Consider the following 27,984-nt stretch of genomic DNA (forward strand, 5'->3'; position numbering starts at 1 on the left):
CCTCCCTGTGCCTCGACAGGTTTGGGGTGTGGACTGAGTGAGTGAGACAAGCCAAAGGCTGTGAGTGTTGCTGTGCTCTCACAGTCTGACCTGGGAGAGGCACTCGCTGTGGGTTTGAGCTAACCAGGCAGCTGCCCAGTTTCTCTCTCTGCCTCTTGGAGCGGTCTCGGTCCTGTCTGGCCATGTTTAAGTGCGGACTCGCCTTCCCCCGCTGTAAATGGATCCTGCCTTTGCTGCTGCTCCTCGCTATCATCTTCGACATCATCGCACTGGCGGCGAGCTCCGGCTGGGTGGACTCCAAGTATCACTATGCCTCCCTGTGGGAACAGTTCAGGGGCAGGGACCCCAACTGGGAACCCACCTCCCTCATGGACTACGGTAAGGAGAGGCGACCGGCTGGGAACTGGACAGGGAAGGGAAGGCACACTATACACACAAGGAGGGAGGGAGGAGAGAAGGGGATCTGAGAGAAAAGAAAGAGGGAGGGAGACAGGGAGAAGGAGGAAGAGAGGGAGTTGGTGGAAAAAAGAGCAGAGAGGAAGAACAAGGTGTGAGAAAATAGGAAGGAAGGATGGACAGAGTGTGAGGAAAGAGGAGCGAGGAGTGGAGAGTGTGAGGGGAGAGGAGCGAGGGGTGGAGAGAGGGAGGGGAGAGGAGTGAGGGGTGGAGAGTGTGGGGGAGAGGAGCGAGGGGTGGAGAGTGTGAGGGGAGAGGAGCGAGGGGTGGAGAGTGTGAGGGGAGAGGAGCGAGGGGTGGAGAGTGTGAGGGGAGAGGAGCGAGGGGTGGAGAGAGGGAGGGGAGAGGAGTGAGGGGTGGAGAGTGTGAGGGGAGAGGAGCGAGGGGTGGAGAGTGTGAGGGGAGAGGAGTGAGGGGTGGAGAGTGTGAGGGGAGAGGAGCGAGGGGTGGAGAGTGTGGGGGGAGAGGAGCGAGGGGTGGAGAGTGTGGGGGAGAGGAGCGAGGGGTGGAGAGAGGGAGGGAAGAGGAGCGAGGGATGGAGAGAGGGAGGGGAGATGAGCGAGGGGTGGAGAGAGGGAGGGGAGAGGAGGGAGGGGTGGAGAGAGGGAGGGGAGAGGAGCGAGGGGTGGAGAGAGGGAGGGGAGAGGAGCGAGGGATGGAGAGAGGGAGGGGAGAGGAGGGAGGGGTGGAGAGAGGGAGGGGAGAGGAGCGAGGGGTGGAGAGAGGGAGGGGAGAGGAGCGAGGGATGGAGAGTGTGAGGGGAGAGGAGCGAGGGGTGGAGAGTGTGGGGGAGAGGAGCGAGGGGTGGAGAGAGGGAGGGAAGAGGAGCGAGGAGTGGAGAGAGTGAGGGGAGAGGAGCGAGGGGTGGAGAGAGGGAGGGGAGATGAGCGAGGAGTAGAGAGTGTGAGGGGAGAGGAGCGAGGGGTGGAGAGAGTGAGGGGAGAGGAGCGAGGGGTGGAGAGAGTGAGGGGAGAGGAGCGAGGGGTGGAGAGTGTGAGGGGAGATGAGCGAGGGGTGGAGAGTGTGAGGGGAGAGGAGCGAGGGATGGAGAGAGGGGTGGAGAGGAGCGAGGGGTGGAGAATGTGAGCGGAGAGGAGCGAGGGGTGGAGAGAGGGAGGGGAGATGAGCGAGGAGTAGAGAGTGTGAGGGGAGAGGAGGGAGGGGTGGAGAGTGGGAGGGGAGAGGAGCGAGGGGTGGAGAGAGTGAGGGGAGAGGAGCGAGGGGTGGAGAGTGTGAGGGGAGAGGAGCGAGGGGTGGAGAGTGTGAGGGGAGAGGAGCGAGGGGTGGAGAGTGTGAGGGGAGATGAGCGAGGGGTGGAGAGTGTGAGGGGAGAGGAGCGAGGGGTGGAGTGTGTGAGGGGAGAGGTGTGAGGGGAGAGGAGCGAGGGGTGAAGTGAGTGAGGGGAGAGGAGCGAGGGGTGGAGAGTGTGAGGGGAGAACAGAAAAGGGGAGGAATGGAGCAGGGAAAAGAATGAAGGCAACTGAGTCAAGCTGGAAGGAAGTTTAAATGGGAGAGGAACATAGAGAAAGTGAGATTAAACTGAGAAGGAGGCGTGAAGAACAGAGAGAAGTGAACAAGAAATATCGAGTGTGGAGGAATCATGGAAAGAGAGAGGAAAGTAATAGAAAGAAAATGTGAAAGTTGACACAAGATCAAAACCAAACCACGCAAAAAAAAATCAGATTTTAAAAAAAAGAGGTAAAAGGAAATGGGGATGGGAGAAGGCAGTGAATTAATGAAAGAGATGGTGAAGAGGTCAGCGAAGAGGGTGACCAACTGACTGAGACAACAACATTAAAGGACAATCAGAAAGAGCCAGAGCTGAAAATGAAAGAAAAATCAGGGCATGAGGCAGTGAAGAAAAGAGATGGAGAGAGTGCCAGGGTCAAATGAAAGAGAACAAGAGGAAACATGAAAGTGAGGCAGACACAAGCAAAAATCTGAGACAGAGAGGAGGGACAGATGCAGACAAGATGACTCAGAAAGGCAGTGAAAAGAAAATAGGTCTGTATGTGATAGAAACAACATGACGCAGATCAAAGTGTTTGAGTGAGGACAGCGAGAACAAAAATGTAAACGGACAGAGAAAGAGAGGGTGTGTGCACAGGAGAAATAGAGTAGAGAAGACATGTTGCAAAACATAAAAGAGAAGACGTATAAATGATCAAGTAAGAACACAAGTCAGTTTCTGATGCCAAGTTTAATTGAAAATTAATCTAGTGCTTTCCTCCATTTTACTTTTTGATTTGAACGTTGTCTGAAGCAGATATCAACTGTTGTCAGTAGAAGCCTGGCCAACTGACTGCCTACATAGTACATCTGTTAATAATACATTCTAACACCAACATTGCAGTTCACTCCCTAACAGAGTCTTTATTTCATGCAGCAGAATTAAAATGAAGCAACCTCCCGCCATTGACAGGATATCCATAACATTTAAAAAAGAATCTTTCAATACGAAGAGAAAAATTGAGCAGAGACAGAAATCTGGTGAGGAGATTGCATGTACAGTCACAGAAAATGTGGGCCTTAGATAGGGAAAGGGAAATGAAATTGGCTTGGGAGAGGATTAAACTAGGAAAGAGAGATACAGTTTCTGGATCAGTGGTGCTGGAAGAGCACAGCAGTTCAGGCAGCATCCAACGAGCAGCTAAGAGAGATACAGTGATGAGTCGGAAGTACATGGGAAGACGACTGGAATAGGGTGAGGTGAAAGCATTGGGCAAATTTAAAGTTTGGGATTGTGAAGGCTGTTCTTGAAACTCCTGGGAGACAGTATAGTCTGACAGCAACAGGAAACTTTTAACATAGTCCAAGGCACTTCACAGGAGAAATTTTAGCACCAGACCACATAAGGCAGTACTGAACCAGATGACCAGAAGCCTGGTCACAGAGGTAGATTCTAAGGGGCGTCTTAAAAGAAAAAGGGGTATGGGGAAGGATTAACACAGCTTAGAGCCAGGGTAGTTAAAACACAACTGTCAACTATGGGTTTCTGTACAGAACTTTGGCTAGGCCACGGTTGGAGTTGTGTGTGCAGTTCTAGTCACACCACAGTGTAGGAAGAATGTAATAACACCAGACAAGGTGTAGAGGACATTCACCAGGAGTGTGTCTGAGATGGAGGATTTCAGAGAAGCTGGTTAAGCTCGGGTTGTTTTTTTTTACAGTAGGAAAGGTTGCAGGGGGTGCCTGCTAGAGATGTGTAAGATTGAGGGGCATGGACAGAGTGGATAGAATGCAGCTGTTAGTTGAAGAGTCAATAACAAAGTGCATTATTTTAAATTGAACGGAAGGAGGTTTAGTGGGGACTTAAGGATAAAAATAATTCACCCAGACGATGATGAGAATCTGAAATGCACTGCCTGGGAGGGTAGTGGAGATGGGAAATCTCAAATCTTTAAAATGTATGTGGATGAACACTTGTCATAACATTCAAGGCTACAGGCCAAGTGCTGGAAAGTGGGACTAGTATAGGTTTAGAGTACAGTTTGTCAGTACAGACTTGATGGGCCAAAGGTCCTCTTCTATATGGATCTGTGATTCTATTACAGGTATATTGATACGATCGCAGACACAGGGAGAGGCAAGACCACGGATGCAACACATAGGAGGGTGAAAAAAGAGTCTGAGAGAGGAGACAGTGACAGAGGAAAGTAAAAATTAGAGTGAGATAAAAAGAGGCACAGAGGAGGGGGAGAAAGTAAGTTGTGAAAAAGCAGAATGGAAAGTTAAAACTGTTGTCTGCTAAATGGGGTCAAATGTAACACAGAGCTGAAAATGTGTTGCTGGAAAAGCGCAGCAGGTCAGGCAGCATCCAAGGGAACTTTCCTCATTCCTGATGAAGAGCTTATGCCCGAAACGTCGAATTTCCTGTTCCTTGGATGCTGCCTGACCTGCTGCGCTTTTCCAGCAACACATTTTCAGCTCTGATCTCCAGCATCTGCAGACCTCACTTTCTCCTCAAATGTAACGCAGTACAAGTAAATCGGAATTTGTGCCATTTTAAGAATGCTATAGGCACCTCTGTTACATTGTAAGATCTACAGGAGGTTGGTCAGAGAAGATGAATCTGGCGGTGAGAGATGGACAGAAATTAGAAATGGAGAGGGTGGGAAGGTGTCATGAAAGGAAAAATGGAAAGAGAGAAAGCGATGGGAGACTGGTTGACACTTTTGGGTCCAAACACAAGAAAGAAACCTGTAAACTTGAAAGGGGAAGTTACATCCAGGAGCTTTCTATTAGAACCTTTTCCTCAGTGATGCTGTAGTGCAGCAGTGACTACACATTTTGATGTTGTGATAGGTGCTAAATAAATGCAAAAGGTTCTTTCTCTCATTTCATCTCATTCCTGATCACGCGCATTTGTTGTTGTTCTCAACACCAGTGAAAGCGTTGACCATGTGTAAGTATTTCTGTTTTTCAAGAATGGGATTCAAAGTAGACAGGCAAGAGGCTGGAAGAACACAGCAGGTTAGGCAGCATCAGGAGGTGGAGAAGTCGCTGTTTCAGGTGTAACTTTTCTTCAGGACTCGGGGTGTGTGTAGGGGGAGATGCAGATAAAGGGGGTGGCAGGGGCAGGGCGGTGAAGTGGGGATAGCTGAAGACAGGCAGAGGGTACGACCTGGTTGGTCAATGGGAGGGATGAATCAGATTGGTGGCAGCAAGGAGTGGAAGGGATGGGGAGAGGCTAGGAAGAGAGTCAGGGGATGGGGAGGGAGGTTATTTGAAATTGGAGAACTCAGTGTTGAGTCCTCAGGGCTGTAGGGTGCCCAGGCAGAAGATAGGTGTTGTTTGTCACTAGGAGCTGTGGGTTAATTTGGCAATGGAGGAGGCCAAGGATGGTCATGTCAGAAAGGGAACGGTTGGGGGAATTGAAATGGCTGGTGAATGGGAGGTCCGGTCAGCTCCTGTGGACCCTGCTGCAATGCTCAGTGAGCTGTTCCCTAAGTTTACCTTCGGTCTCCCCAATGTAGAGAAGACCACATCGAGAGCACCTGAAGTATGTGATTCAAGGATGGGATGGCGTGTGAAACATGTTCACTGCACAACCCAATTAAAAAAAAGGAATTCTACTTGGCTATTGTGAACAAATTTATTTTATCTCTTTGCAAAATAATTGACCGAGTGGAGCCGTGATGTGTTCGAGAAGACATAGGAGCAGTAGGCCATTCAAACCCTTGTAGAATGATGCCATACAATACAAGGTGGTGTACTGTTCCGTCATTTGAGCAGTTTCTGTGCCGATTCCATGAGTTGTTAACACTGCCTGGCGCATGGTTCTCAGTCCCCCAGACTGAGAGGATCTTGAATCTGGGTACATTATAGAATTAGCTAGTCTCAGGGTGGAGTTGTTAAATATTTGTGACTGACTAATGTGGTAGAAATATTTAAATGACGTGTGTGTTTAATGTGTGAGCATACTGGGTGGAAAGCCCAGTGTGCGTGTGTGGTACTTCTCTCGGTACTTCAACATGTCAGCCTACATGGCCAGGCCAGATACTATGGGCCAAATGGCCTCCTCCTGTGCTATAACACTTCGGTAATGTCAAGTTTAAGTCTTCAGAGTGTGGCTATGGGTGAACTCTCAATTTCAGGTATAAGGCAAGAGTTCTCCTCATTCTTTCATGGGATGTGAGTGTCATTTGGAAGACCACCATTTGTTGCCCATCCCTAATTGCCCTCGAATTCAGTGTTTTGTTCGGCCATTTCAAAGGGCAGTTATGGTCAACCACACCTTTGCCCTCCGGGCCAAGTCCAGCATACTAGTGACCTCCAGAGAGAGAGTGTGATTTAAGTGGATCTCATTTAAATCTACTTATTCCCCTTTCAGTGTTAGCCACCATGGTTGATCTATGGTGTCAGTATTGGCACAGAACCCATTACGATATTTGTGTTATATTCATTGATCCTTGGCTAACAACGAGGTCAAAGGATGTTTGGGAGTAGGCAGGAAATGACATTACAATTGTGACCACAATCAGCCATGATTTTATTTAATAGTCATAAGGGGTGAATGACCAAATCCTGCTATTAATTTATTTTTCATATATCTTTATGGCATAGGAGGGTCTCATTGACATAGCTAAGAGGCATGATGCCCTCACCACGGTGAGCACATGAAACAAAAGTGACGATCAATCGAGCAGTGGGACCACACAGGTTGAAGGCCTGAGACAGCAAGCCTAGACACTAGTTTCTGTCTCAATACCGCCCTTACCTCTGGGCACTCCAGGCTATTTCATATGTTGCTAAGATACAAGTTTGACAAGTTTGGAAACCACTCCCTGATTCAATTCTTTGCTAATTTGAAGGCCTTTGTTCTTTTGTTGCAAAGTTGAGTGACGGTTTTCCTTCTCCACAAACAATTGCAGTACAAGTTTGAACAAAAATCATTTTGGTACAAAAATCGCAACTCTGGGTGTTCTTATACAAGAGTCACAAGAGGTGAACAGCAAGCACGTAGGAAGGCAAGTAAAATATTGTCTGTTTTTCTGCAAGGTGAATGGAATGCAAAAGTAGGGAAGTCTGATTTACCTGCACAGGGTTTTCCTGAGACCACAACGTGATGACTGTGTCTAGCTCCTGTACACCTTATTTAAGGTGGAATATGCTGAATTCTAAGCAGTTCAAAGAAGGTTCACAAGTTTGATCCTTGGACTGGAAGAGTTGTCTTACGGGAAAATGTTGAACGTATATTCTGTGGATTTAGAATGAGAGGCGATCTTCATGAAACTAGAAGATCCTGTGGAGCTAGACAAGGTGGATGTTGAAAGATTGTGTCCCCTTATAGGAAAACTGGGGGGGTACGGTTCCAAAGTGAAGAGTAAATTGTCTCATACAGGAAATTCCCTGAGAGATTATAATCTACGATGCTCTCTACATCGTGGACATTGGACTATCAAATATGCAAAAGATAAAAACAAGGATTGCAGATGCCATTGGGGAGACTAGACACCTTCTCACAGATCGCTTTAGGGAACATCTCTGGGACACCGGCACCAATCAACCTCACCGCCCTGTGGTCCAACATTCCAACTCCCCCTCCCACTCTGCCAAGGACATGCAAGTCCTGGGCCTCCTCTACCGCTGCTCACTCACCACCCGACACCTGGAGGAAGAACGCCTCATCTTCCGCCTCGGAACACTTCAACCCCAGGGCATCAATGTGGACTTCACCAGTTCCCTCATTTCCCCTTCCCCCACCTCACCCCAGTTCTAACCTTCTAGCTCAGCACTGTCCCCATGACCTGTCCTACCTGTCCACTCCACCCTCCTCTCTGACCTATCACCTCCATCCCCACTCCCATTCACCTATTGTACTCTATGCTACTTTCTCCTCAAACCCACCCCCTCTCATTTATCTCTCCACTCAGCAGGCACCCTGCCTCTATACCTGATGAAGGGCTTTTGCCCTAAACATCGATTTTCCGACTCCTAGTATGCTGCCTGACCTGCTGTGCTTTTCCAGCACCACTCTAATCTAGCCTCTATCAAATATGTAAAGGCATGAGATAAAGTCAAAAACCTCACAAGACAAAGGAGCAGTACTTCGAAAGCTCATACTTCCAAATAAATTCAACTATAACCTGGTGTGGTGTAGTTTTTAACTGTGTCTCAGGCCTGAACATATTTGATGAACTTTGTCTAATTCATTCCAACACTGGCACCTCCACATCAGACCTGAGATAGACAGATGTTTAAACTTTACGAGAATCAAGGAACAGGCAGGAAAGTGGAGTTGAGGCTAATATCTGGTCAGCCTTGAGGAATGGAGCAGACCCGAGGGGCTGAATGGCCTATTCCTGTTTCCTATACTAACTTTCCATGACCTCTACTGCCAGCCTACCCTGTACCAGATCTGATTGGGACAAAATTGTGTTGGAGTGCAATTCCATATTTCTCCTTCTCTTCAGGCTCTCTCCTCCCTCTGTACTTCATTACCTGCTGGTGGTAAACATCTGGGAATTTTCTTTTCTTTTCTTTTAGCTGCCTCATTCAGGCAGACGGAAGCTGGAGTCATCCATTTGGTAGTACAGCAGCAAGGGCAGGGAGGTGAGCAAGAGAATAGCATTTCTCTAAATGAAGCTTTCAACAATTGGCAAGTCTGACAACAGTGTCCTACTCTGGAACTTGGAATAATTACTGCACGTTCGCTACAACAGCAGAAGAAGACTTTTGAAGAGAAAGCACTTTTAAGTTTTGAAAGGCTCTTGCCAACGTAGATGTAGAAAGGATGTCTCTGCTTCCAGGAAAGGCCAGAAATAGTCACAAACATATGATAATTGCTAAAAAGTCCAGTTGGGAATTTGGGGAAAATTCTTTACATTGAATTTGGTGAGCATGTGGAATTCCTTCCTACAGGGAGTGGTTGAGGCAGATGACATGGGAGCACTTAAGGAGAGGCTATCAAGTTCTGAATATGGGCCACACAAAATTTCTCTCCACAGCTGCTCCCAGACCAGCTGAGAATTTCCAGTGATTTCTGTTTTTGTTTGAGAAAGTTATCACTGACAGGGTTAAATAAAGGGAAGCGGTAGAAAATTCATGTACGTAACAAACACTGATCAGAAAGCTTTTTCTTGCACTGTGGATTGACAGTGATTGTAATGAGGTCAATCAGGTGGACTTTGTGAAATATGAGTCCCCTGATTGGGGCTGTTAATCTGGTCTAATCAGGGAGCTCTGGCTGACAGGTAAAAACAAGAGTATCCCCTTTCACTGTTTGATCACACAGCATTGCCTTTTGTGAAAGGCACTGCTTCAAAAAAAAACAGGAGTATCAGAGGTTCCATTCCCTCTCAGAGCTGGCTCTGAAGGAGCTGGATCAGTGTCATGAACTTGCCATGTATAAAGAAAGGGGGACTCTTTGGAGTTATTTCATAATCTACGTACATTGAGGGTAAGGTGTAAAAGGCAGGATTAATAATGATGAGCAGACAGGCTTTGGTGTGCACAGTCATTAAAGCCGGCTGTGCAAGTCAGTAAAGTTCAATAAAGGCAAGTGAAATCCTTAATTGCATCGTTACAGTAATTTACATTTCTATAGCAAAAGGTTTCTACACTAAAGGTAGCCAGAGAAACAGAAGAAGATGATATCATGAAAGGTGCCAGGTATTTAAAGGCAAACAATCCAAACGTAGAGAGGAACATTGAATATTAGAAGCCTTCCGGGTGGGCAGCGTTTGGCTTATTGTGGTTAGCTTTGGCCAATTCTTCCAAGAAGGATGTAGAGCAAATGGATAAACACAATGGTGCATCGTTAGGGCATTCACTGGAGTGTGGGTTATGGTACGGAAGTGAAACATTAGACGTTGGAGTATTTATTTGCAAGTGTGGAAAGTTGGTGATCTGATGGAGAGCTCACACACACCCAATAAGTTGTTTAGGATAAACAGTGACAGATCGCTAGAAGAAGGATGTTGTCAAACTCGAGAGGGTGCAGAAGGGATTTACGAAGATGTTGCTGGAATTGGAAGGTTTGAGCTATAGGAAGAACCTAAATAGGCTGGGGCTGTTTATCTGGAGTGTCAGGGGCTGAGGGCTGACCTTACAGAAGTTTATAAAATCATGAGGGGCACAGATAGGGTAAATAGCCAAGGTCTTTTTCCTTGGATGGGGGAATCCAAAACTAGAGGGCATAGTTTTAAGATGAGAGGGGAAAGGTTTAAAAGAGAACCACGGGGCAACGTTTTCACATAGAGGGTGGTATATGTATGGAATGTGGTGGGGCTGGTAGAATGGTAACATTTAAAAGGCATCTGAATGGGTACATGAATAGGAAGGGCTTATAGGGGCATAAGCCAAATGCCGGCAAATGGGACTAGACAAGTTGGACTGAAGGGTCTGTTTCTGTACTTACAACCCTATGACAGTGCTTGGTGAGATGGTACTAACCGAAGATAATTGCATATGCAATTAATGGAGAAGTTAGAAATATACATAAAAGGGATCAGTCACATGCAAATCATCAACAAGGCATGAGCCAGGAGTGTGATAGAATACTGCCCACTTGCCTGGATGAGTGCAGCTCTAACAATACTTAAGGAGATTGACATCTTCCAGGAGAAAGCAGCCTGCTTGATTGTCACCACATCCACTGTTTCCACCCCTGACGCTTAGTAGCAGCAGTGTGTACTACCTACAAGATGCACTGCAGAAATTCACCAAAGATCTTAGATAGCGCCTTCAAAACTTACTACCAGTACCATCTAGAAGGACAAGGGTAGCAGGTACATGGGAACACCACCACCACCTGCAGGTTCCTCTCCAGGTCACTCACCATACTGACTTAGAAATATATCGCTGCTTCTTCAGTGTCTCTGGTCAAAATCCTGGGATTCCCTTCCTAACAGCATTATATGTCTACTGACAGCACATGGATTGCAACAGTTCAAGTAAGCAGCTCACCATCACCTTCTGCTGGGTAACTAGGGATAGACAATAAATGACATCGCATAGGAATACGCTAGTGGATTCGATGGGTCCATTGGACTGCTTTGGTGCTGGTACGATACTGATTCTATCCTCTTTCCATTAGTAAGAGAGAGGGTAAAACTGAGGAAGGAGCTAACTGCTGTCATGAGAGAGGATGTGAAACGACATAATTTAGATGATTCTGGTTCTCGGAACTTACACTGACGAGGAAAACACGTTATTTCTTTTAGAAAGTGGAAGCTTCAGTGCGACCTAATTCAGGTTTTCAACATTGTGAAAGGCTTAAAAATATTGCCAAAACCAATTCAAGACTTGCATTTATGTAGTGCCTTTCACAATCGTAGGATGTGAAAGCCAGTTAGCAACTTTACCCTACAGCAGTAGCTCACTCTAATCAGCCAATTTGCTCACAGAAAGCTTGCTGGAACAAATAGATCAGGGGCAGGAGTAGGCCATTCAGCCCTGCACTACCATACAATAAAATCATGGCTGACCTGCTAGTGGCCTCAACTTCATATTTTAAGTTATCCCCTCATTGTAATACTTATTAGGCCATCTGTTTTTGTGACGCTGGCTGAAGAATTACTATTGGTCAGTACACAAGGGATGGCTTTCATTATCATCTTCACAATAGGGATCTTTTAGACCCACCCAACAGGTCAGGAAGGATCGTACTTTGATGGTTCATCAGATGGATAGCACCACTGTCAGTATCCATACAGGGCATCAGCCTAGATCACAGACACCAGGTCTCTGGAGTGGGATTTGAACCTACAAAGTTCTGACTCAAAAGGGAGAGTGTGAGCCGCTGAATCACACTGAGGGATAGGCTTGGACTCTCTGGAAATCAATTTAAGGACTTGAAAAGCAAAGGTAATAACAGGCATGGTATAAAGCACCAGGGAAGAATGCCAAATAAGTGAAGCATTAGGAGACAAGAAGACTGAGGATTGTGGTGAGAAGGTGGAGATGGTATCTATCAAGATGGGATAGACTAGATTTGCCACATGATAGCAATGATGCAAAGAATAATTGAGGAATGTGGACTTTAGCTAAATTCCGCAATGTTTCGTTATTGGAGTGACCCCAATATTAAATGTTCAAAATAGTTGCACAGGGTAACCACAATGTGTCATATTGTTTCCTGTCAATTGCAGGATTGGTTAACCCACAGGAAAGAGAGAGTTGAAATAAATGGGTTATTTTTCAGCATGATAAACAGCGAAATGCCACAGGATCACCCGATTACAATATACATCTGTGACTTGGATGGGGGAGGAGAAAGAATTGTAACCAAATTTGCTGATGATACAAAAATGCATAGGAAAGCAAGTTGTATTTTGGACGCAAGGCTCTTTTAAATAAAAGGGATATAAATAGGTCAAATGAGTGGTCAAAAAAAATCAGCCGATAATGTACAATGTAGGAAAATGTGAAGTCGCCTACTTTATTTTGAAAGATAGAAAAGCAGAATGTTAATTAAATATGGTGAGACTACAGAATACTGTGGGATTTAGGTGTCTTTGTATATGAATTTCAATCTTAACATTGTAGGAGCAGTGAGTACACAGGAAGGTAAATGGTTTAAGTTGGTCCTTATTGCTAGTGGAATGGCTTATAAAAGTAAGGAATTCTTGCTACACCTTTACAGGTAAATGGATGACCATGTAGTTTTAGTTTCCTTACTTAAGAAGGGATGTGTTGCATTGAAAACAGTTCACTGATCTAAGTCCTGGGATAAAAGGCTAAGCTTGTAATATAGAGCTGAGCAGGATGAGCCTATACTCCTTGGAGTTTAAAAGAATGGGTTGGTGATTTTATTGAAACATTCAGAGGAGGCCTGATGATGTGAAGGTGCCGGTGTTGGACTGGAATGGACAATCTCAGAAATCACATGACACCAGGTTGTAGTCCAACAGGTCTATTCAAAGCCACGAGCTTTCAGAGCTCTGCTCCTTCATCACGTGACAGCGCTCTGAAAGTTTTTGATTCTAAATAAACCTATTGGACTATAACCTGATGTTGTGTGACTTCTGACTTTGTCAGATGTGAACCAGAGAAGATGTTTCTTCTCGTTGGTGAATCTAGAACGAGTGGTCGCAGTTTAAAAATAGGGGGAGTCCCATTTAAGTAAATGAGGAATTTCTTTTGAGGATCATTCAACTTTGGGCAGGACCATGGGGGCCAGATCATTGAATATATTCAAGGTGGAGTTAGACAGTTTTTAAGTTCATTAGAGTTGAGGGTTATGGGGACAGGCAGGAAAGTGGAGTTAAGGCCATAATCGAAAGAGCCATGATCTTACTAAATGTCCTTTGAGCTTGCTTCACCACTGTCCTGCTTCTTTCTGATGATCTTGTGTAGATCAAAGCCAGAAACCAACTAACAAATAGTTGTTCGTTTAGAATAATCTGATGCATTTTGGAGATGGCCCCTTACCACCATCAAGGTCAGAGTGAGTCAGACTGTGGTTTGATAACAAATTCTGTTTGGCAGGTGTGTTTACTGTACAAACTGTCCACCCTCGCTGCATTGTCTGTCTGCCATTCTTTTATCATCAGTTCTGCAGTGTTATGTTGGTAATCTTTTTCCATGTGGGTGCTATTTCTGAAGACTCATGGCTTTTTAATTCAACAGGGGAAAATGTCAGCATTTTCATTCCAAACCTAAAAAGAAACAAACCTATTTTTAAATAGAAAAGGTTAATTCCTAGGTCGGGAGAAATGAAACACTTTCTGAAGTGTAAAACTAGCTTGCATTGAACAAATGATAAAGCGAGTGATGAGGATGTGGAAGTGCACTGCCAGAGACTGTGGTGGAGGCTGGTTCAACTGTGGCTTTCAAAAAGGGACTGGGAAAATTCTCCACAGAGATGAGATTTTAGGGTTGTATGGAAAGATAAGTGAGTAAGACTGTCAAAGTCGCTCTTGTGGAGAACTAGCACTGGACACGGAAGGAGGGGGATGGGGCGATGCAGGATGGTAGCGAGACCTGTCTCCAAAGAGCTTGTACTGCAGTGATAGGCTGAATAGTCTCTATCTCTGCCATGGATAAGAAGATTTAATTGTGCAGTTTCCATTTCGGAACGCTCCTGTTCATCAGCTGGTAAGCTGAAACGGGTATCTCAGTGGTTCGCACTGCTGCCTCACAGCAACAGGGAGCTGGGTTCAATTGCAGCCTCGGGTAACTGTCTGTGTGGAATGTGCATATTCTCCCGGGGTTTCCTCCGGATGCTCTGGTTTTCTTCCACAGTCCCAAGATGTGCAGGCTAGATAGATTAGCCATGGGAAATGTAAGGTTATGGAGATAAGATAATGGGGGGGGGGGGGGGTGAGTCTTTGTGGGATGCTCTTCAGAGGGTCAGTGTGGACTTAATGGGCCAAATGGCCTGCATCTCCACTGTAGGGATTCTATGATATGGTTAAACAGGAATTCTCCCCTCTCAGTTGTTGGGCCCTTTGGAATCGTTGCAAACACTGGCCTAGTAATGGAATGGTGTTAGTACAGACACTTACTGTCTCTCTACCAGAAGAGGAGAAGGAAATATTTGGGGAATGTGAATCGCTGTTGTTGAGCAAGCCTTCATATCAGGTGGCAGCAGAGGGAAGAGCAGACACTGGGTGTCGGAATTTGATCCTAAATGACTTCTGAGCAAACAAGTGTTGGGAATTATTAACTCACAAAAGCCAGGGCTCACAGTGTGCGATTCTACCCCGTCTTCTCAGTAATTCACTTTTCCAGAATATCCCTTTCTCTTTGTAGACTGAAAGCAGATTTTTCCATGTTTATTTTGGATTTAATGTACTATACTGATTCACTCTCTCCCCTAAACTCACTCCTTAAAAAATTCATTGATGGGATGTGGGCGTCACTGACTGGGCCAGTTCAGAGGGCAGTTAAGGGTCAACCCCATTGCTGTGCGTCTGGAGTCACATGTAGGCCAGACCGGTAAGGATGGCAGTTTCCTTCCCAAAAGAACACAGGAGGTTTTTCCCCTGACAATCGACAATTAATTCATGGTCATCATTAGATATTTATCAAATTCAAATTCCACCATCTGCTGAGGCAGGGCCCCGAAACATTACCACAGTCTCTGGATTATAATCTAGTGATAATACCATTAGGCCATCACTTCCTTGTTTAATTAATATGTTAAGAATATAAAGCTAGTCTACGTAATATTGACCAAAAAACTACCGTAGGCTGTTGGGACAATCCATCTGGTTCACTAATGCCCCTTAAGGATGGAAATCTTCTGTCCTTACCCAGTCTGTCCTGTATGTGACTCCAGACCACGATACTGTAGTTGGCTCCTAACTGCCCTCTGAAATAGAACATAGAACATAGAACATAGAAGGATACAGCGCAGTACAGGCCCTTCGGCCCTCGATGTTGCGCCAACCGAATCCTACCTAACCTATACTAGCCCAATAACTTCCAAATGCCTATCCAATGCCCGCTTAAATGACCATAAAGAAGGAGAGTTCACCACTGATACAGGCAGGGCATTCCATGAACTCACAACCCGCTGTGTGAAGAATCTACCCCTAACATCTGTCCTATACCTACCACCCCTTAATTTAAAGCTATGTCCCCTAGTAACACCTGACTCCATTAGCGGTAAAAGGTTCTTAGTATCTACCCTATCTAAACCCCTAATCATCTTATACACTTCTATCAGATCTCCCCTAAACCTTCTCTTCTCCAATGAGAACAGCCCCAAGTGCCTCAGCCTTTCCTCATAAGATTTTCCTACCATTCCAGGCAACATCCTGGTAAACCTCCTCTGCACTCGTTCTAAAGCTTCCACATCCTTCCTATAGTATGGCGACCAAAACTGCACACAATACTCCAGATGAGGCCTCACCAGAGTCTTATACAACTGCAACATGACCTCAGGACTCCGGAACTCAATTCCTCTGCCAATAAAGCCCAGTACACCATATGCCTTCCTCACAGCACTATTTACCTGGGTGGCAACTTTCAGAGATCTGTGTACATAGACACCAAGATCCCTCTGCTCATCCACACTACCAAGTAGCCTACCATTAGCCCAGTAATCCATCATCTTGTTATTCCTACCAAAGTGAACGACTTCGCACTTAGCTACATTGAATTCCATTTGCCACATTTCCGCCCAGCTCTGCAACTTATCTATATCCCGCTGTAACCTACCACTTCCTTCCTCACTATCCACAACTCCACCGACTTTTGTGTCATCCGCAAACTTGCTTACCCAGCTTTCAAGTCCTTCCTCTAGATCATTTATAAAGATAACAAAAAGCAATGGTCCCAAAACAGATCCTTGTGGTACACCGCTAGTAACTGTGCTCCAAGATGAACATAATCCATCAACTACTACCCTCTGTCTCCTTCCAGCCAGCCAATTCCTAATCCAAACCTCTAATGTATCCTCAATGCCATACCTCCGAAGTTTTAGCATTAGCCTACCATGGGGAACCTTATCGAACGCCTTACTAAAATCCATATACACAACATCTACTGCTTTACCCTCATCCACTTCCTTAGTCACCTTCTCAAAGAACTCAATAAGGTTTGTGAGGCACGACCTGCCCTTCACAAAACCATGCTGGCTATCCCTGATCACGTTATTCCTACCCAGATGTTCATAAATCTTATCCCTTACCATTCTCTCTAAGACTTTGCCCACCACTGAAGTCAGACTCACTGGCCTATAGTTACTAGGGCTATCCCTACTCCCTTTCTTGAACAATGGGACCACATTCGCTATCCTCCAGTCCTCTGGTACTATTCCCGTTGACAATGACGACATAAAAATCCAGGCCAATGGCTCTGCTATCTCCTCCCTAGCTTCCCATAGGATCCTGGGGTAAATGCCATCAGGCCCAGGAGACTTATCTATATTCATCCTTTCCAATATTCCCAAAACCTCTTCCCTGCATATTTCCAGGGCATCCATTCTAATTATTTGTGATTCCATATTCACATCAGCAACAGTGTCCTGTTCCTGAGTGAATACTGATGAAAAGTACTGATTCAATGTCTCTCCAATCTCCTCCGCCTCCACACACAACTTCCCACTACTATCCTTGACTGGACCGATACCTACCCTAGTCATCCTTTTATTCTTGACATACCTGTAGAAAGCCTTTGGGTTTTCCCTAATCCTACCAGCTAAAGACTTTTCATGTCCCCTTCTCGCTTCTCTTAGCTCCCTCTTTAGCTCCTTCCTGGCTACCTTATAACTCTCAATCGCCCCTACTGAACCTTCACGCCTCATCTTTACATATGCCGCCTTCTTCCCTTTCACAAGGGACTCCAATTCCTTACTAAACCACGGCTGCCTCACAAGGCCCTTTACACCATGCCTGACTGGTACATACCTATCGAGGACACGCAGTAGCTGCTCCTTGAACAATCCCCACATCTCATTAGTGTTCTTCTCTTCAAGCCTGTTTTTCCAATCCACACATCCTAAGTCATGCCTCACTGCATCATAATTTCCCTGCCCCCAGCTATAGCTCCTGCCCTGCGGCGCACGATTATCCCTCTCCATCACTAAAGTAAAAGTCACCGAGTTGTGGTCACTGTCCCCGAAGTGCTCACCTACCTCCAAGTCTAACACCTGGCCTGGTTCATTACCTAGAACCAAATCCAATATAGCCTCCCCTCTTGTTGGCCTGTCGACATATTGTGTCAGGAAACCCTCCTGCACACATTGTACAAACACCGACCCATCTAATGAACTCGAGCTATAGCTCTCCCAGTCAATATCTGGGAAGTTAAAGTCCCCCATAACAACCACCCTGCTACCTTCACTCTTTTCCTGAATCATCCTCGCAATATTATCCTCTACTTCTCTAGGACTATTAGGAGGCCTGTAGAAAACACCTAACAGGGTGACCTCACCTTTCCTATTTCTAACCTCAGCCCAAACTACCTCAGATGGCAAGTCCTCTTCCATCGTCCATTCCACTGCTGTGATACTGTCTTTGACAAGTAATGCCACGCCTCCCCCTTTTTTACCCCCATTTCTGATCCTACTAAAACATTTGAACCCTGGAACGTGCAACAGCCATTCTTGTCCATGTTCTACCCACGTCTCTGTAATGGCCACAACATCGAAGTCCCAGGTACCAACCCACGCTGCAAGTTCACCTACCTTATTCCTTATACTTCTGGCATTGAAGTATACACACTTCAATCCACCTTTCTGGTTACAGGCACCCTCCTTAGAGATCGCTGCATTATTCCTAACCTCCCTACACTCAAGGTCCTGTACCCTAAAGCTACAGTCCTGGTTCCCATGCCCCCGCGGAGTTAGTTTAAACCCTCCCAAAGAGCACTAGCAAACCTCCCCCCAAGGATACTGGTGCCCCTCAGGTTCAGGTGTAGCCCATCCTTTTTATAGAGGTCCCTGCTCTAAATGGCTGAGCAAAAATACTCAGTTCAATTAAATTTGGGACTGGAGAATTAAGACTTGCCAACATAAATGAAATAACCTGTTTTCTTTAAATTATGCACTGGGGACACTCTGTGGCAATGTAAATGCAGTAAGTCTATTTTTTTTAAATCAATCTATTCTTAATGGGCGACACAATGGCTCAGTGGTTAGCACTGCTGCCTCACAGCGCCAGGGACCCGGGTTCAATTCCCACCTTGGGCAACTGTCTGTGTGGAGTTTGCACAGTTTCTCCCCGTGTCTGTGTGGGTTTCCTCCAGGTGCTCTGGTTTCCTCCCACAGTCCAAAGGTGTGCAGGTTAGGTGAATTGGCCATGCTAAATTGCCCATAGTGTTAGGTGCATTAGTCAGGGGTAAATGTGGGGGAATGGGTCTGGGTGGGTTGCTTCTTGGAGGGTTGGTGTGGACTTGTTGGTATGAAGGCCTGTTTCCACACTGTAGGGATTCTAATCTAATCTTAATTTTCTAAGAGTCCCTTGAACAGTGTCAGTGCTGCACTGAGTGAGGGGAGCAGTACTGTGTACAGGGTGATTTATGGCTTTGTCATGAGTCACACTAAGACAAGTTTACAGTTTGAAAGGGCGTCTCTGTGTGAGGGAGTTGCTGGGTAGGTACAACTGCTGTGCTGTGAGCTGGTTCATAATTGTTTAAATTTATGAAACACCTTCAGTATTGTGACACCGCCCTTTTGCACAGATTGAGAGAGATCATCTTACCTGGGCACACCTTGTACTAACAATGTTTCCCACCTCCTATGTGAAATGACTTGCGTTTACTTAGCACCTTTGCTAACCATCCAAAGTCATTTTACATCCAATGAACTACTTTTTTGAAGAACAGTCCCTGTTGTAACATAGGAAAGGGCAGCAACCGTTTGCATACTGCGCGCTCTCACTAACAGCAGTGTAATAATTACCACATAGTCTGTGGCAGTGATGTTGATTGAGGGATAAATATTGTGCCTAGGGTAGCAGGGAGAAAATCTCTGTATTTCTTTTAAACAATCCCCATGGAACATTTTACATCCATCTGAGTGACCAGATGGGACATCCAGTTAATTGAGAAAGGCAGCACCTCTGACAGTGCAGCACTCATACTGTACTCCTCGGATGCTGCCTGAACTGCTATGCTCTTCCAGCACCACTAATCCAAAATCTGGTTTCCAGCATCTGCAGTCATTGTTTTTACCCTGTACTCAAATGGCCAGGTCAGCCTTAAGAATGTTTTTTTTTAGATTAGATTATTTACAATGTGAAAACAGGCCCTTCAGCCCAACAAGTCCACACTGACCCTCCGAAGAGCAACCCACCCAGACCCACTCCCCTACATTTATCCCTTCTCCTAACACTACGGTCAGTTTAGCATGGCCAATTCACCTAGCCTGCAAATGTTTGGACTGTGGGAGAAAACTGGAGCACCCAGAGGAAACCCACGCAGACACGGGGAGAATGTGCAAATGTTCTTGAATCTCGGGAGTGGAGCATGAATTCGTGGCTTTCGGAGTTAACGGTGGAAGGTCAACCCATTAGGCCCATGTCTGGTATCTGACCATAAATAACAATTAGGAGCAGGAGTTGACCATTCAGCCCCTCAAGCCTGTCCTGCCAGATGATACCAGTGGCCTCAACACCACTTTCCTGCTCGCTCCTTATAACCTGTGACTCCCCTTTAGCAATCCAGTCTAGCTCAGCTGTGTCTCTCATCAATGACCCAGCTTCTGCCCCTCTCTGGGGGAGAGAATTGCAAAGACTAACGACCGGCTGATGGAATACCTTTCTCTCCAAATGGGAGGTCCCTTCTTCTGAAACAGAGCATGCCAGTTCTAGATTCCCCTATGAGGGAAAACATCTTCTCAGCCTCTGTCCAGCCCCCTCAGAATTTGAATTCTTTCAACAAGATCATGCTCCTCCCATTCTCCAAAACTTCAGTGTGTTCAGATCCAACTTCTGAACACACCCGTGTCACCTCAGGAACTAGGAGCGAGTGAGGACTGCAGATGCTGGAGACTCGGAATCGATAAATTGTGGGGCTGGAAAAGGAACAGCAGGTCAGGCAGCATCTGCAGAGCAAGAAAGTCAACGTTTCAGGCAAGACCCTTCGTCAGTGCTCCTGATCAGGAGGAGGAGGGTGGGAGGAAGGGATGGGGGGGGGGAGTGGAGGAGGAGAAGGAGTGGGAGGGGGGAGAAGGAAGTGGGCAGGAGAAAGGTTATGCCTAAAGTCTTGACTGTCTTGCTCCTCAGATGCTGCCTGACGTGCTGTTCCTTTTCCATCTCAGGAACTAGTCAAATGAGCCTTTTCTGAATTGCTAATGCAATTGGAGCCTTGCTTAAGTAAGAGAGCTAAACTGTCGACAGTTCTCTCAGTGCAGTCTTACTAAGACCCACTAATACTGTTCGGAATATGGCTTGGTCACTGGCAGCCCACATTTGTTTGAAGTATTCCCTTTTTCAACCCTGCTGTCCGAAATTCAGCCTCCATCCATGGGGTTCCATTATCCAACAGCATGTCCGCTGCAGCATTCCCAGTTTGTCACTCTCTCCCCACTGAGAGGAGTGAGATTATAGGGAAGTGGCCTGTGCAGTTGCTGTAGGAAGGCGAGGTAGGCTTTATTATAATGGCAAATCACTGTGGCTGGTCACTATGCTACAATATCTGATGCATTCTGGGGTGTGTTGGGTAGTCACCAGTCCTCCTTACAGATGCCACCTGGGGAAGGATGCCCGCAAAACTGTTGTGGCAGAAATTAGTCTCAATCTTGACGACCAGAAAATAGGTTTATTGCAAATTGCTTAGTAATGAGATACATTACATCGGGGAAAAATTATGGTCTCCTCTGAGGCAATTTGGCTCAATTTAAGATCAAACATATGTTACTATTTTAGTCAGATGGAGCACGACACTGGGTTATAATCCGCCAGGTTTATTTAAAATCACAAGCTTTCAGATCACTGCTCCTTTGTTACTTGATGATGGAGCAGCGGTCTGAAAGCTTGTCATTTTATATAAATGTGTTGGACTGTAACCTGATGTTATGTGACTTCTGACTTTGTTCATCCCACTTCAACACCGGGGCCTCCTTATTATGGTTACCATTTTAGCTTTGTACTGTTAACTATTTACTGAAACATAATACACATTCTTGTGAGCATGTAGGGGCCGATAGGACACAATTGAGAACTGCTTAGCTGCTTCCCTCTGGAACAGTCTGTGGGTGGTACATATCTTGTGAAGGCAGTTAACCCTTTCAGGTTCTAACAATGGATCTGGCCTCTATTTTGCAGCTCACTCAGATGACAGACTGCACTGTCAGGGAAATAAAAGCCTCAATGGCTGTCTGGTGCATCCTAAGCTGTGAAAGGTGCTACATAAATGCAACTATCTTTCTCTCCAGCCAACATCTTGTGACCAGGGTGCTCTGGCAACTCCTACAGCTAAATGGAGTAAAGAGAGAGAAACTGTTGCCGCTTGTAAAAGGAAGAAGAAGGGGGTAGATTTAAAGTGATGTGCAAAAGTAGCGCGAATGAAGTGGGAAAAAACTTTTTGACACACTGAGCAGTTTAGATCTGGAAAGCTCTGCCTGGAAATGTGGTGGAGACAGGTTCATTTGAGGCACTGAAAGGTGATGAATGTTCGCTTCCACTGAAATAGTGTGCAAGGTTTAGAGGGAGAGAGCTGAAGATTTGCACAAGGTAATTGTGCTAAGTTGAAGAGCCAGCACAGGAAAGATGGGCCAAAGGGACTGTTTCTGCTCAGAATGATTTTGTCTTCAGTGGATACTAGAGCAGTGCAGGTAAACCAGAGACTAGGTGGTCCCATACCTGTGTCTTAATTGCAGGAAAACGTGAGGAAGCAGCAGGAATTCCAGGTGGAGTGGGAATGCAGTGGGAAGGAATGGGAGATGGTGCAGAGATCAGCAAGGAAGAATGAAGAGGGGAGGGACCATGGTGCTATTGATAACTATGCAACCACAATACTAGATATAGATGAGTACAAATAGGACGAGTATTTGGTCTGGGAACAACCTCTCTCTGTCAGGCTTTTCTATTGAGCAGCTGCATAGAGGATTGCCTCCCAGTCCCGTGGGAGAAAGCACAAAGAGCTCTCGGGTTACCATGCCAAACGACCACTCTCACCCGCGTGGTTAGACTTTAAATGGGTCTTTCATTTCAAAGCATGGACTAGTGCCATTTATAGATCCCAGAGCTGAGAAATATTTGTTTGAGAGCTGGTGTGAGACCACACATGCAGACGTGGCGTCAAGTGGTGAAACGATGACCTGCTTCCCAACTCGCTCTCTCAAAGAAAGTACAAATTCTCTTTTCCTTAAAGCAGCCATTTCCCGTTCCCTCAGCACAAGGCCCTGTCTCTCTTCTCTGGTGGAAGTAAGCAATCCAGGGCCAATGTTAAAGAAAAACTGTCTCCCCCCATCATTCAGTCCTTTTGCTTTGTAGTTTATGGGAGATTTTTGTGTGCAGTTTACCTCCATTAGAAGAAGTATTGGGTCGTAGAATGTTAATAACACAAAATGAGGCTTCCTAACCTTTCAGGGTCTCTGTAAGCGCAACACAGCGACCTTCCTGTCTACCCCCAGAACTTCACAAATCCTTCCCCTTCAAGTCATTTATTTTGATTTTGAGACCCTCTCTCAAATCTCTCCACCTTTTCTTCTCTAGGGAGAACAGATCCACCTTCTCCATTTCATATCCTTGTAACTAAAGTCGCTGATCCCAGGGACCATTCTTATAAATCTTCTGTGCACCATCTCCAACGCCTTCTCAAAATGTGATGCCCAGAACTGGAGGAGAAAGTGAGGTCTGCAGATGCTGGAGATCAGAGCTGAAAATGTGTTGCAGGAAAAGCGCAGCAGGTCAGGCAGCATCCAAGGAATCCAGGAATTCCTGATGAAGGGCTTATACCCGAAACGTCGAATTTCCTGTTCCTTGGATGCAGCCTGACCTGCTGCGCTTTTCCAGCAACACATTTTCTGCCCAGAACTGGACACAACACTCTAGTGTTTCATAAAGGTTCACCTTAAAATCCTTGTTTTACTACTCTGTCCTTCTCGTTGTCAAGCTGCGTCTTTATTAACCACTTTCTCGACCCACCCTGGTATGTTTTTGAGAACGCTTGTTTATGGAATGAGGGTGTCATTGGCTAAACTACCATTTCTTGCCCATCCCTAATTGCCCAGGGAGCAGTTAAGAGTCAACCAGGTTGCTGTGGGTCTGGAGTCACATGTAGGCCAGACGAGGTAAGGATGGCAGATTTCCTTCCCTAAAGGACATCAGTGAACCAGATGTATTTTTTTGCAATAATAAATGACATTGGTCCTTTCATTCTACCAGGATGGGCGAAGGCTACTGCAGCACTGCTGATAATCGGTTGTATCCTGTTGATCATTTGCTTCATCCTGTCCATCTTTGCTCTTTGCAAGGAGCAGTCGGGTCTGCTGAGAGTGATTGGTATCATTCTCTTTGTTGCTGGTAAGTGTTGCTGTTCGGCAAATACCTCGCTCCTTCCCCAGGGCCCTCACTTGTTGACTGGATTCAAACTCAGTGAGTCTACAACAGACCCAGATTAAACACAGGGTTTTCCCAAACCAGGCGTCATTCTCAAATTACTCTTATTGTAGGAGCAGGAGTGGCCATTCAGCTCTCCCTGTTATTCTAGATCGTGGATGATCATCTACCTCAACAGCATTTTCCTATGTTTATCAACACATCTCTTGACTTCCTTAATAAGTAGAATTGTGTCATTCCCTGACTTGAAGTTAATGAATAACTGAATTCTCATAGGATTGTGAAAGTTTATCACCTGCTGCGTGAAGTCATTCATCCTCATCTCAGCGCTAAGTAACTTGCCTTTTGTTCTGAGATCGAGTAATTATAATTACAATTCAGAATATTATTTTCTGGAAGTAAAATGTACCTAAATCGCACAATGACTGTTTCCACACCTGCTAAGCTAGCTTGCTCCATAGTTTGATCACTCACTCAGTGAGGGAGTTTTTCCTCTGAGTAATCTTTGTACCCCCTTCAGCTGACTCAGTTATACTCTAATAATTCAGTTGGATGACCAGTGTTAATGTGTGGCAAAACATGGCAGCTCCGCTGTGTGCAGCAAGAACCCACAGATGCACTGTGTAAAGAATGAGCAGCTAGTTACAGGTAGCATTGATGAAAGCAGGGGATGTCAAAATAAAAAAGGAACCCTGCTACTCCTCAACTAGAACCCCAAAGTTTGCTCATCAACTGGGGATTCTTGGCTTATGTCCGGCACTTTGGTCCATGTACAGATGGATCAATGCAGGTTTTCCTTCACTCCCCTCCAAGGAAAGTGTTGTACAAATCTGTTCATTAGGAAAATATTTTTAATAAAGAACATGAGGAACAGGAGGGGGCCATCTGGACCCACGAACCTACTTTGTCACTCAGTAAAATCCTAACTGATAGTTTACCTCAACTGCACCTTTCTGCCCTACCCCCAGGACTTTTAATTCTCCAAAAACCCTTCGATCTCAGTATTCAACATACTCCGTGACTGAGCTTCGACTATTCTCTGGGAAAGGGAGTTCCAAAGGAATTTCCATACCCTCTTGAGTCCAAAATGGCTGACCCCTTATCCACAGATTGATCAATTTAATTGAATGGTGACATCCAGAATCAATTGACCAGTGAGAATGTGGAAGTTGATTGCTATATTTAAATTGGAATGCAATTCAAATTCCTCACTCTGAAAATACTGTCCCAACAATGAATCTGGTGATATTTCTGGTTATGGAAATGGATCAGTGAGCCTTCAGCAGTAAGCTTGCATCCAGCAACAATGAAGCCAAATGTTGAGTTTGAGTTCAAAACACAATTCAAAACTCACTCCACGTGTAAAAAGGTTAAAATTGGGCTAATCCCGGATAGCTGATGTATTGGGTGTTCTTTTTTCCTTCCCTCTCTAACTATGTTTTCTTCTGCAACCCCCCCCCCCGCCCCATCCCCCACCCCCACCCCCACCCCCACAGTCCTCTTCCAGTTCATCGCCCTCATCGTGTACCCGGTCAATTTCACCAAGACCCTCATCAAAAATGGCAACTATGAGTACAGCTGGAGCTATGGCTTTGGGTGGGGGGCCACAATCCTGATGATCGGCTGTGGCATTTTCTTCTGCTGCCTTCCCAAGTACGAAGACGAACTCTACGGTCAAGCTAAGCCCATCTATATCTACGGCTGAGCCCTTGGAGTCAGCGGTGGTGAAGATTTGACTCTGGTGCCGTGCACACGTGTATATTTGCTGTTTCAAATTGCCAGAGGAATGACTATGTTCCATTTCTTTTTGAGAAACAAAAGAGCCTGCACATGTTATTACACACAAGTACTGGATTCAACTAAGCTCTTGTTTTTATATGTTAAGGTAGTTTTTTTTTAAAAAAAGAATTTTGGCTTTAAATAGACTTGCTGGTGTTGGGGATAGCAAGAGATAAGATTTTGGGGATGTGGAAGGGGATCGATATAGACACTAGACCGTCACCAAATGCAATTTGTAGCCAGCATCTGAATCTTAAAAATTGAAATGGCAACTCTTTCCACTTCCCTGTCTGGCAACTTCTTCCTCTTAATAGTATAAATTGTGGTCCAGATTAGGGCAAAACAAGTGTTGGCACTGGCGAGAGAAGTTGGAATAATGTTGATTGTGTGAGAGAGTATCATGGTGTCTCAAGGTCAGATAAGGATTACGATAGAAATTACTTCCAGACGAGAGAGTGCAGAAGGTTTTTTTTAATGCAAGGACCACGTTAAGTATAGGATGATATTGCCATTCAAGTATTCTTCTTTAAATTTTTATCTTTGACCAAAAAATTCTATGGCTCTTCCGAATGCAGGCACAAACCTGTTAACCTAAATCAGGTGATGTTGTATGAAAAATAATAATTGACATTCTGAAGTTTCAATTCTGACCATTTTATTAAAAGTGCACATTATACATATTGTCTGTAAATATTTCTTCTCTGGAATATGATGGTTCTAATCATAGGGGAGAGGGTGCAATAGGGGGATATGTATTAGAAGTTGGTCAAACTTCTGAGTGTTTATACAGCTGGATTGAGAAAAACAGTCTCTAATCAGAGGAAGCAAATTTAAGATCATCGGAAAATGAACTGCACAGGTGATTATCTTTATGCAACAAATTGTTACAGTTTGCAGTACATTGCCTGAAAGAGTAGTGGTAAAAGCACTATTAACTTTCAAAGAGCCATAGGAAAAATATTCAAAGGGCAAATTGTGGAGAAAGAGCTAGCATAGGAACAGTGGGCCAAATGGCCTCCCTCTGTGTTCATCGCTCTACAGTTCTTTACATTATACATTTACACAGCTTTTCCTTGGACATTGAATGTTTTTATGGCAGTTTCATGACTAATGAGGGAAGTAGGAATGTGCGTTGACTCCGTGATCAAATTAAACATGATCTTATAAAATAGCAGAGCAGTCTCGAGGGGCCCTCTCCTAACCTGTGTCTGCTCGAGAATGTTATTGCACTTACAGACAAGTTTATGAGTCATGCTGCTTTGAATTGTGAGGGCGGAGTGATAAGATACGTCTGCAAAACACTGTTTATAATTTGTCAGTCGGAAAGCTTCAGCTTCTCAAAGCATGGGGTGGGGCATGGAGAGAAAAGGTTAAAACGATAATTACACATGGAGGATTGTTAGGACGTAGAGTGGTGACAAACGTCTGTAATAGTTTTGCAAAAGGCAAGCAATTGATGGTTTGAAATGTGGATATGGGAAAAAGATTGGAGGATTTTTGTAAGTGGTTAGTTCTTTCAGAGTTGTCACAAATGGAAGAACTTTCTGAGCTCTTAGGTTTTATGATATTACATTTAAGCTTGGCTGTGTCAGTATAACTCTTACCTAACAGTCTGGAGTCTATGTATCACCAATTCCATTGAAGAATAAACTTGCATTTATATAGCACCTTTTAACAATCTTGGAACTTCCCTGTAGTGATTGGAATGAGGCCAGCTAGGTGCACCTTGTAGAATATGAGTTCCCTGATTGAACCAGGTCAACAGCCCCAATCAGGGACTCCTGGCTGGGAGTTGCCTCTGAGCTAGCTGGGTCAGTGTCATGTACTATGCACGTGTAAATAAAGGGTGACTTGGTGACAGGATACTGGCCTTTGTGGAGTTATTTCAATCCCAACCTTCTTCATAACCATGAAGTACTTTTGGTTGTGGCTGTAAATATAGGACGCCACATGCAGCCAACTTACACACAGCAAGATCGTGCAACCGGAAATGTGATGATAATCTATTTCAGTGGAAGTTGGCCAGGACACGTCCCTGTTTTTCTACAAATGCTTCAGGAGCTTTTAAATTCAACTGCGCTCTTTAGTTTAATGTGTCATCTGATCTGCCATTTTCCCTGAATAGGCAGCATTCCCCCTCCCCTAACACAGCACTGGGAATGTTGACCCAGATTCCGTGTGCCTGTCTGTGGAACAGGACTTGACGCCATGGGTTGTTTGAGGCAGCTGACAATGTCGGCTGTGAGAACTGTGGAAATCCATCACGACGGGGGAGCAGGCTCCCTTTGCCTGACAGCTTTCGGTTGAATCAACATTTCTGGCTTTGTTTCAGCTGTGAGAGGGAACAGTG

At 45.3% G+C, this 27,984-nt stretch overlaps 1 protein-coding gene across 1 annotated transcript; it reads left to right on the forward strand.

Moving 5' to 3' along the window:
* Window positions 1-27,497, forward strand: perp (p53 apoptosis effector related to pmp22). The gene is made up of 3 exons (XM_060831247.1): window positions 1-378; window positions 23,682-23,819; window positions 25,352-27,497. The coding sequence occupies exons 1-3, from the start codon at window positions 183-185 to the stop codon at window positions 25,558-25,560; spliced, it is 543 nt and encodes a 180-aa protein (XP_060687230.1). The 5' UTR covers window positions 1-182; the 3' UTR covers window positions 25,561-27,497.
* The last annotated feature ends 487 nt before the right edge of the window (window positions 27,498-27,984 follow it).

Source organism: Hemiscyllium ocellatum, chromosome 10 (assembly GCF_020745735.1).
Source record: "Hemiscyllium ocellatum isolate sHemOce1 chromosome 10, sHemOce1.pat.X.cur, whole genome shotgun sequence".
NCBI lineage: Eukaryota > Metazoa > Chordata > Chondrichthyes > Orectolobiformes > Hemiscylliidae > Hemiscyllium > Hemiscyllium ocellatum.